The 11339-nt window shown below is 47.3% G+C and overlaps 1 protein-coding gene across 2 annotated transcripts in view; it reads right to left on the bottom strand.

Moving 5' to 3' along the window:
* Window positions 1-2467: 2467 nt before the first annotated feature.
* Window positions 2468-11339, bottom strand: part of BORCS5 (BLOC-1 related complex subunit 5) — a 79385-nt gene continuing 70513 nt past the window's right edge. For both annotated transcript variants that reach the window (XM_058021956.1, XM_058021955.1), the window contains one exon: window positions 2468-5953. In XM_058021956.1, the coding sequence (XP_057877939.1) occupies window positions 5723-5953 (231 nt within the window). In that variant the 3' untranslated portion in view covers window positions 2468-5722. The remainder of the gene's footprint in view (window positions 5954-11339) is intronic.

Below are 11339 nucleotides of genomic sequence, written 5' to 3'. Positions count from 1 at the left end.
CCCTGCAGGTGTGGTCATCAATGACAGGAGCAGCTTTAGAGCACTTCTCACAGGCAGTAGTGATTTTACAGCACCAGTAACCATTTAGAGCTCTTACCTGTCCCTGATTATCCCCCTTCTTCTGCTCCACTGATGAGCAGCAGTGGCACTTGTGTGCATTAACACCCCCACTGTCTAATCCAGATGTGAGTAAGCTGTTCCTCAGGCAGCTGGGGTGGTCTTGGTGCAGCAACTATTTCAAATTGTTGAAGCTACCCAGAATGAACCCCATTCAAATTGTTGAAGCTACCCAGAATGAACCCCATGCTTTTTTCTTGCCTCCCTCCCATACTACTTATTTGAAGAATAATTTAATTACTCGTTTAAATACTTGTTTTGACTGATGCTGTCAGTCTTGAAAAATTCAGAGCAAGTTCTGCTCAGTGAGATTGGAGCACACCTCTCACTGCTGCTTCAGAGAACGGCTCACACAAATATAGCACGGATTAGAATTAAAGAGGGCTACCACAGTTGTATCCTTATAGGAGAAAGCTGTGAGTTTATGTAACAGCAGTTTCAAACAGGGTGCAGTAACAAAGCCTTTTCTTTGAATTTCAAAGCACAATCCCAGAAAGGGAAATGCAAAATCTTCAGCCTCTCTAAAAGAAACCAAACCAACAAGGAACAACCTGTGTGAGTTTCTGTGCTTATTTTCTACAAATAAGATCTAGCAGCTCCTAGAGAACAAAGCAAGAACCATGCAAATCAAATGGCATCATCAGCTGCTGAGCCTACACTAAAAGGTTGATATGACAATCCTCTAAGATTTAGCTATTCACCCCACTCTGAAGCCCACTTTTGATTGCAGTAGCTCTGTTCCCTCAAATTCTGTTTTTTGAAGCATTCACTTCAGCTTTCAGCACTCCTCCTGCCTGCTTTGCATCCCTGGCCCTGCCAGCAGCCAGCTCTGGGAAGAGACAGTCTAACTCCACCTCCAGTAAAGACCCAAGGGGCAACTGCAATCTGCCTCATGCATGTCACCAACACCTCATTTTCATTTCCCTGCCTGGCATTACTGGGAAGAGGTCCCCAAGGTCACCAGGCTCCTGATGTAACCATCACAATGACATTCCCAGAATGAAGTGAACTGAAAACAGCAAACCTCCTCCCAGCAGGGATTATGTTTGGAGAGGATAAGAGAGTAGAAATGTGGTAATCAGGTGCTCAATATGCTGTGATTCACAGCACAAGGTGTACTGACTTCTACCAGAAAGTGGGGGCATGAAAAGCCCAGAACAAGGAGAACAGCACTAGGGTAAGACTGTTACTTTTTAAATCCAAAATCACTGTGATTTAACCAAATGTACCTAGCCAGAGGTACATCTAGGTACATCTAACTTAGGCAGCCATACACCTAGTCTGCATTTGTTATTAATCTCTGATAGAAGTAGTTATTCTAGCAGTTTTAGACAGCATTACATACACAATAACACACTTATACACACAAACCCACAACTGAGAATTCAGATAGAAGTGTTCCTAATCCATCAGCTTTGCCTGGCAACAGCACTTGCCCCTTTGAATGCTGCCTGCAAAGAACTTCTTGGCCCTCAGGTCCAAATGGTTGCTCTGAGGCAAACTGAAGTGTTTCTGCAGTAAAGCCTTGAGCTCGTTCTGCACTTCCAAGAATATTAATAAGACTCACCATAAATAGAAAAGGAAAGGGAGCTATTTCTTGCCTTCTGCAACACCCACCCCTCTGGGAAGGGGCTGCTTTCCTGGCATGGAAAATGCTGCCAAACACTTCTGGAGAGTTGTCTTGCTGCAAGGGATTGCTCACTTTGAGGAGTGGATTTCAGCTGCCATCTCCAGGGATCCTCATCATGCTCCACTGCTGTACAAAGCCAAAGTGTGACACTACAGGCAGCAATGGGGCTGGGCCATCAGGCCATTAAAAAAAAAACCAAAAGCAAAAACAAAACACCAGCAAAATGAAAAGAAACCCTGTAAATCTGCCTCTCTATTCAATATCACCTGTGCAGATGAGAGTTCATGACCATTCTGCTCTCCCAATGCCAAGTGCCAAGCATCACTGCTCACATCTATTCAAACTGGACATCACTGCCAACCAGAACTGGGACAGCATGGGAGGGAACAAACCAATCAGCATTTATTTTCATTTGGGGATATGCTTCCTTTCAATCCCATGGCAGAGGCAGCCCCAGGGCAGCCTCTGCCACCTCCATGTCACAGAGTGGGTGCAAAGTAAAGCTGAGATCAGCCTGCACTGCCCAGACACCACGGTGGGAATGAAGAATGAGCAATAAGGCAACTGGAGAAACAACACACTTGGAAAAGAGCCACACCAGAAGTTTTAATGCTGGAGCTGTGGAACATGGAGCATGTAGAAAGCTGAACAGGGTAACCACCCCATAAACCATGGAGTGCTCAGCCACAAGGCTGGCAATCAAAATACCCCCTGGCACTTGGGAAACTACTGGCACACAGTCTGAGAGAGGGGCTGGCTCATGAAACCAATGGGCCAGTGAAAATGTGTATTTCTACAGTGTAAAAGCTTGGAGGAGGGGAAAACACACTCTTAAAATATTTAAGGATCTTTAAATATATTTAATTTAAAATACATATATTAAAGAAAGCAACAACAAAAACTCTTTTCTCTCCCCTTCAGCAGAACTTCACAGGAATTGCCCTGCAGGTAGGCTGGCACTTTAGCACCCTGTCAATGCATACAGTGACAAAAACAATGGAAACAACAAAGCAAACCTGCTCTGCATGGGCAGTGACCAGTGTGAGACACAAGGAGCACCAGCAGCAGCACAACGAGGGAGTTGCAACAGCAGAGTCAGGGAAGGGCCAGAGCAGCTCAGGGCAGAGGAGAACTCCAGTGACTTGTCCTGCTCCTCAGCTTTTCACAAGATCAGGTATCAAGAAGCTTAGCCTGTACCCAGAGCACACACCAGCAGAAAGCAGAAAAGGGCAGCAGTGTCTGGTTTCACAGGAGCACACCAGATTATTCACTGTTCACAGCACTAAATTTGTGACAGAAGTAACAGCTGGTACATTCACCAGAGATACCTGAGGCCTCCTCCAAGAGCATTTGGCTTGGAAAAGGAAATTCACAGGCAGAAAGGTGATTCCAGTCACCTCTCCAAGCTCCTGCTAAACAGTGTGGGAAGGGAGCCTCAGTCTTACCCGGAGCATCACTTGCATCTGAGCTGAAGCTGAAAGCAGCATGTGGAGCAAAGCCAACAGGGAGCAGCCAAGCAACAAACAGCAGCTCAAGAAAATGTGGCAGGACACATCTCCCCCTCAGCAAGAGGGCCAAAGACTTATAGTTCCTGAAGGCAATGACAATATTTTAAATAAAACTGTAAACCATCGTTCAAGGGCATTTACAGGGTGCATGCTTCTTATAGTACCCATACTGTAAGACTATCACCTGTGGAATGAAGGTGGTGACATGTGAGCATTGGAAAAGGTTGGCCTTCACATTTCAGCTCTAATTTCTTTCTAGTTCAGTTATTACACCTTCTACAACCTGCCCTTGCTGTTCCAGAAGCTCAGTGTGTGAGGCCCAGCAGCACAGCCACAAGTTTCAAGAGCACTGTTCCTAGGAACAAAGGTTTTCTCCCATTCCCATCCCAGTGCCTTGGTGTTTTCTGGCAAATGAGGAAGGAACTGATTTGCAGTGCAGCCTTCAGCTGGGAATACTATTGCTTTGCCCTCATTAGCACTGCAGGGAGCAGTGCTTTGATCTGATACTTCATGGCCTGAGGCCAAATGTCCACCAGCCTCAGAGAAGTCTTACAGGAGAGAGCATCTGCCTTGACATCCAGAATCAGGACCTTCCCACTGGCACAGGCTTCCAGCACACCAGGGTGTGGGACACTCCTGATCCCGTCTGGCAGACAGCTGAATGTCGCACATTTTAAACATCCAGACAGCATCATCTGGACAAAGGGGACAAAAATGGCTGCAGCCACTATTTAAAGCAGCTCAATATTTTTGTGTCTCCGGGTGGGAGGCAGAGACACATTCCATGATGGACAACGAGGACCCACAAGGGCATGGCCATGACAAGCAGCTTTTCCTGGGTTAAGTCTCATGTAAGCTTTTAACAATCCAAGTGTAAAACATGGCAGGAAGCTTGAACAAGGATGGAATTCTAATGTTTTATCCTGGGCAACACACAGCATATGCCTATGTACATGAAACTGTGTAAAACCTCTGGGGTGGGAGCAGCAGGCAAGAAAACCTGCTGCCTTTGCTAAAAATCCTCCTGCTGAGTTCCCTGCCCTCCCTGAAGCAGTCAGTCCCACTTCCCAGGGCATCATTCCAAGGGGCTGCACCTCTACAGGACTCTGCATCTAGACAGTGTTCAGCAGGCCCTGGGATCCAGCCACCACCATGGTTCAGATGCACATCTAAGCTGGCTGCAGTCTGCATGACAAAAATTCACACTACATGATCTCTGGGAATGCAACAAGAGAACAGCCTGCTGCTTCTTGCCAGCAGACAATAATTATTACAGTCAAAAACCTACTGCACTCTTACTTCCAAATGCTCAGAGACAACCTTTTGCTTAATAAATGCTCTTAAGAACTAAGAAATATTGAAGCAAGTTGCCTTTGGCAAGTTCCCCTACCTTGTACTGTCCTGGAAGGTGGGTTGTCCCTGACTGTCCTCACTGGTGGAACTGCACTCCTGACACACAATAACCCTTGGGGTTCATGGGCTCTCCAGCCTTGGCTCGCCTGGCAGGAGGCAAGAACATCCCATTGCCTTGGGAGCAGGAGGCTGAGGAGGGCCCCCTGGCTCCAGTTGTTCAGCATTGTGCCACCACCAGCTCCAAGCACAAGGGCAGCTAAACCAACAAAGAGCCAAAGGACTTCTTGTGTCTCTCCCCTCCACCTTCATGCACTTGAAGAAGCAGCTGCAACCCATTGGTAAAAAAGCACCAAGATAACTTGAGTGTCCCAATAGAAAAAGACACCTTGTGTGCAACTTTGAGATGCAAAGGGACCAGGCTGTACCAGTGCCTGTCAGAGGGACACGAAATGCCACCATCTGGGGAATGGGGACATTGCCAGGGCAAGGGGGAGAGGAACACTAAGGTCTGCTATACATTAACAGGCAGACATATCTAGAACAGTTACTCCTTTACAGCCTCATAAATTAGTGAGCCCACAGGAACAGGAGCCTCAAGGACATGCCAAAACCCTGCAGTGCAAACCACATTAATTATGATAATGGCCAGATTTTAGTAAGCCAGTTCCTGGCTCTCACACTTTCATAAAACATACATATTTCCAAGGCCAGGGGATCTTCCAGCCATCTAATTGTCTAAACCCCAATGGCACAAAAAACATGTTAGAGGGTTCATCACACCCTATATCCCTTTGAATTTTTTTAGTAAAAAAATTAAATCAGATAAAAGGAAATTCCTCCTCTGTAAACCTCGACTAGTCACAGCAATGAAACAAATGTGTCTGCACAGGCGGTGTAGCGGCAGAGGAGACGGGAGGGCAAGAGGAGGGAGCTGAGAGCGGTAAATGCTCTCCTCCTGGAGCTCCCGCATTCCTGGCTGTGCGGCTCGGGCAGTGCCGCCGCTCTCCCTGCGCTGCCCGGCACAGAGCCCGCGGCAGCGCTGCCCGCTCCCGATGCGCCGGCCGGGAGCGCCTCCACGGAGCCAGGAAGGTGAGGAGGGGGCGCTGCCGCAGCGCTACGACCGCAGCTCCCGCTCGGCTTTCATGGAGAAGGGCTCCAGGCGCTCCCCCTCCGGCAGGAGGCTGTTGAGCCGCTCCATCAGCGGCACCGTCTGGTCGATGCCCATCTGGATCCGCCGCAGGATGGCCGACATCTCGTTGACCTTCTGGATCTGCTCCGCGTACTTGGCGTACTTCTTCTGGCGCTCCTGCATGAGGCTGTACAGAGTCTCCACAGACAGGTCCATCTGGGGAAAAACAAGGAGCACAGCAAGGCTCATGAGGCCAACTGTTTTCACAGAGCTTTCAGCACACTGCCCTTCCCAAAAGCAACCACCTTGGAGGCTCCACTGACAGGAGGAAACAGGTACAGAGGAGCTCCTTGGAAGGTACATAACCAATCTGTCATGGAATGGGATGATTCATAGTTGTCTACCAGGGAAGACAAATGACGACCTCAGCTCTCCACCCAAATACCTAAATATCTACATTATTCATTTGCAGGACTGAAAGCCAACAAGTGCTGCTGAGGTTTTCCCAGTAAACCAACAAACACATCCTCCAAGTTATCCAAACCCAGGGGACCCGTGGCCTCTGCCTACACCTGAACTATATTTTACTGGAGATCCTTCACCTGCCAGCATTAAGCTCTACCACAGTTGCCAGTGCTAATTTTTCTCAGTTTAGCCAGGTTACTCTGCAACTAAGCCACAGCTGTTATTGCCATCATCTGGAAAACTCCTGCCTTGAGAGAACCACAATGGATTGCTAGTGTCCCTAATTTCCCTGAAACCCAAAAATAAGAGTGTTATAAGTGACCCCAGGAGAGACATTAAGTAAATTAGCCATGCAATTAAACACAGTCAGTACCCAAACATGGCTCAAGCATGATGACAATGACAGGAACTGCAGTGCTGTTCCTGCCATTGAGTGGTGAAGGCAGCCTTTATAATTCACAGCCCATTCTTCTGTCCAGCCAGACCTGCAGCTCCAGGCAGGATTCAGCCAGTACCTTACACACAAGCCCAGTGAGGTGGTTTAAGTTGTAAACCATGCTAAGATATCCTTTACATACCCTAAGATATGCACCACATGTTCCAAGAGCTCAGTAACAGGGCTGTTCCAAGCCCTCAATGCACACTCCAAGCTCAGTTACTTTGGCTCACTGCAGCTGTGCTTAACAACCCCAGTGACTCCAGTGTCACTTCCAGCTAGGATGTCTTTGTGGAAAGCAGCTCCCTGGCTTGGCACTCAGTACAAGCCCACAGTGGCAGGAGAGGACACACACTGAGCAGTTTTAGCCCACTGCCACCACTATTTTCCCAAACCTTTCCCATCTAATTGCTCCCAGAGGAAGGAGGTCACTGCTCACGATGAAGCAGCCTCAGGGAACCAATGCTGAGAACTCCTGGTCTACCAAGGCACATAGGTTCAAACACCATTCCTCTCCTGAACTGTGTGACAGAGTCAACCCACCTGGTGGAGGACAGTGACTGTACCTGTTGCCATTATATTACATTCCAAAAGGTTCCAAATTGCCAGAGTTTCAACCTCCTTGATGTTTCTTATAGGCAGCTCTTCTAAGCACTGACTCTTCCTTGTCCCCACAGCAACCAACTGACTCCAGTTCCCAGCAATCCACTCTTTTAATTGGCTACAGGTGTGGCCTGTTAACATAAGACCTGCTCCTACTCTTTAGTATTTAACCCAGCTGCAACTCTTTAGGGGATAAGATCACATTCTATACCACCTTCACTTACCCACACTGTATCCCCCAGATGTACCTGTCACCCAGGACAGCACACATTTATCAGTGCAGTGCTAAGAAAACACAAGGTGCTGCCCTAACCTGAGTTACACAGCACTGAGCAGGTGCAATCCTGACCCCGTGTCCAGTGCTGTAGGGGAGAACCTGCAACAAGGGAGGAGTGGGTGGAAGTGGTACAACACTGGAAGGCCCCACTGAGGAGGGAGGGCAGCAGAGAGAATTCTGCCGTCCCACTGGTGGCAGCAGGGTTTGGCACTGGGGATAAACTGCTGTAGCTGGGTGTGCTCACAAATGTCTCTTTCAAGCCCTGGGGAAGAGGTCAAGTCAAAAACAGTCGGGCAAGAAAATATTTTAGTGAGAAACCTAAGTTACAAACAGCATTGGAAACAAACACAAAAGTTTCTGCTGAACTGTCATGAGGATTAGGGGGCATTTTCCCCCATCCCCTCCATCAGAGCTGCACACAGTACCAACTGACCTTTTATTTTGCCTGCACTTTCTACTGCTCTCAGGCTGAATTCCTCCTCTTTGCCTCTGTGCTTTCCTGTGAATTCCCTCCTCCATGCCTTCATGCACGGGACAAAATAAAAACCAGCAGAGCAGGAAACTCCAAATAGAGTGGAAACAATTTAAGCCTACACAGGGGTTTCTATTAAAACCCCAGCTTAATAATTTAGTAGCTTGGCACTAGCTCTGTCAAGTGCAGTGTGTAAAAAGCAGACCACCACCAACCAGTGAGTTCAATCCAGTGCCTAAAAACCTCCAACCTAATGAGAGACAGTGGCCTGGAGGGGCAGCCAGTGGGAAAGCTGCCAAAAGCCAGCATGCCTCATTAAATGGACCAGCACAGGGACCCAGGCAGAATCCTCCTCTGGTTCTGAAGTTCTCCTCCACTGGCAGGTTCTCCACGTGGCCTCACAGCACTGTACAAGAAGCAAAGCTGGCACCCACCAAGCTTCCCAGCAAAAAACACCCAAGGCCCCCCTTTCTCTCCATTCCAATAATTTCCATCTGCTGACTTTATGCTCCTTGTGTAAGTATGAGTAGCATCCACTTACTGATGGGGAACAAGGAGAGAAGCTGATACTGACCTGCAGTAGGAAGAAGAAATGCAGAGTGGCCTCCAAGCACTTTGGACACATTCACAATAGCCATAAAAAAGCTGCCTCACAAGAAAGAGAAAGGGTGGAAGTGAGTGTTTCCTTACACCTACATCCAAGTTTGCCTGCTGAGGGAGGCCACAGCAGCTGCACAGCCTGAGACACAACAGGGAGAACTGAAATGGAGCAATTGTGAGGAAAGGTCAATTTTTACTCATTCTGAACCTGGTCTTTTTAACTATTAAAAAAAAAAAAGGAAGCTACACGTTAATTCCTGGAGATAAATGCCAATGTTTCTCTCAGCTTTCCTTGAAGCAGGCCTAAGTACATACTCACATCCTTCCTACCTCCTCCCCCTCCGAGGGAGCTCCTCCAGTGGCAGACCTTGTGCTTTTATCTCTCCTGGCATGCAGTCCCATTCCTCTGGCACTCAGATGGGGCTTTCAGGTTCTGAGGGTCAGCCCTGTTTACCCACCACACTGGCTTGCAGGAATCCATAATGAGCAGGGAACACACATAAGAATGCACCTCATTCCTATCTATTTAATTCTATATATCATAGAGGAGCAATAAAAAGCATCTGAAAAAGGGGAGCTGAAGGAGAGTCTGGTCCTTTGCCTACAGCCAAGGCAGTCCAAGACACCCCTGAGGGTCAGTGAGTGAAGCTGCCTTCTCTGAACAGTTCCCATCAACTCTCACATCCCTGCCACAAAGCCCTGCACATTCTCATCTGGAAAACATTCAACTCTCAGCCTTCTTGGCCATCCCAGACTGTGAAGCTCTCTGGGAAGCCCAGCAAGACACCCCAGAGCCAGCAGTTCTCCACTGTCCCAAAACCATCTGAGAGTGTTTATTTGAGCCATTGTTTCTGCTCTGGTTCCTCCAAGCTCCCTACCATGCCAGGCCACCAGAGCTGCAGACAACTGAATCCTACTGCCCTGAACCCATCAGATGTGACAGATGTGAAGCAGCAGCATTGTCACCAGCCCCTGACAACCAATCTGTCCTTCAAACATCACCACTCAGTAAGCTACAAACATCCCCAGCTTAATGGTGTACAAGCTTCTGGAGAGTTCAAAGACTGAAGCTTGTTAAGAAGCAACAGAACAAAGCAGAGGGCAGAGCCCAGCCTGTGATGTCAGAGTCCTAATTTTCATCAAAGCAAGAGGTTCTGCCCCATCTGGAGTTGAGGAAAAAAGATATGTTCTCAATGAAGGGGTGAGAGCTCCTAATGCAAATGTTATTTTTTTTCCAAAAATCATTCCTCCTGTCAAAGCAGTAAACCTGAGGCTGGACATGCCCAGAGCAGAAGAGAGGATCTTTCTGCCCTTCCTACATCAAAAAGGATGGAGGTGTTTCTTCAGTTTTCTTTCAGAAGCACAGGTCCATAAAAAGGGGCAAGCCTAAAACTCACCCTCATCATGACACACTGTTTTTGTACAGCCAATTCCATTCAGAATTTGTGTCTGTTTCTGTTTCAAAGCTCATGTCTCCTCTGTGGATTATCATCAGCAAGACACTAATTTATGCCTCAGCTTCACATTTAAACATGAAATGTCATCTACTGGGCTTTTCTTTCGTCAAATGAAACCAGATTAATAATTACTTTCAACAACACTGCAAGATGGATATTTCTTCACTTAAAAGGGCCCCAGCACAGCCCCTCCTACTACACCATTCACATTGTCAGCCCTGAGTCCCCTCTGCATTACACAGGCCCATTTGTAACACCACACTGATGAAACACAAAAACAACTGAGGATACTGTCAGACATCTTGCACACCATAAATTCTTGCATTCATTTAAAAATTCTTCTTGGCCCACATTGCCAAGCAGAATAAAGACATTAATTTAGCCCACAAAAAGACTGAGGTCAGCACTGGCCAATGCCCAATTCTTTTCAAGAGACCACACTGAAAACAAACCAGTGCCCATATATATAATACACACACACACACACACACAAATATATACACTTCTTACCTGGCATGGTTTTATAGTACTCCTGTCATGGGCACATGAGTTTCCTAAGCTCTCAGAAACAGAGGTCATATCTTGTTAGTTCAATGACTGAGAGACTGAAAAGTGCAGCTAGACACATTTTCCCTGGTTGCAGAACAAGCAAATGCAATCAGAAGTTCATTAAACTTGGAATCAAATTTCTAGAGGCACTGCTGCCATTCGTAACAAAACAAATACATGTCTTAAGAGGATGTTCGGACATTCCCAGCTTCTCCAGTCCCTCCTAAATGCCCAGAAGTCAAGATGATGTTTTTGTTTCCCCCCACATTTAGTAACAGCCTTCAAGAGCTCATCCAGACATGCACGTGTCCTTCTGTCCCAACAATTTCCTCTCAGCTGGAAATCCATCCTGTGGATTTCCCCTATGGCTGCCCCTCCAACACACACAGCTCTTAAGGTGCAATCCTTATTCCAGAAAGTTCCTTTTCTAGAACAGCACTCTGAGCACAAGCAGCCTTTCCTCTCCATTGTCAGGTGCTTGACTGGGGTTAAAGGAACATTTTCCTGCAGCTGCACACAAACCACAGCAGAAGGCAGCAGGCAGGAACACGACTGCATGGAGTATTAGTCACCCTGTGCTGGTGTGAAAATACTTTTCAATCAACACACTTCAGACTGAAGACAGCTCCTCTTTCTCTACTGCCTGAAAACAAATGTGCTCCATGAATGGGGTTTTCTTTCTCTTCCCCTTTCTCTTTGATAATGTCACGCAAAGCCAGCACAATAGATCATGATGATTTCCT

The sequence above is a fragment of the Melospiza georgiana genome, chromosome 4 (genome assembly GCF_028018845.1).
Source record: "Melospiza georgiana isolate bMelGeo1 chromosome 4, bMelGeo1.pri, whole genome shotgun sequence".
Classification (NCBI taxonomy): Eukaryota; Metazoa; Chordata; class Aves; order Passeriformes; family Passerellidae; genus Melospiza; species Melospiza georgiana.
Note: the sequence above shows the minus strand (reverse complement) of the source record. Positions and strands in the feature narration are given on the sequence as shown.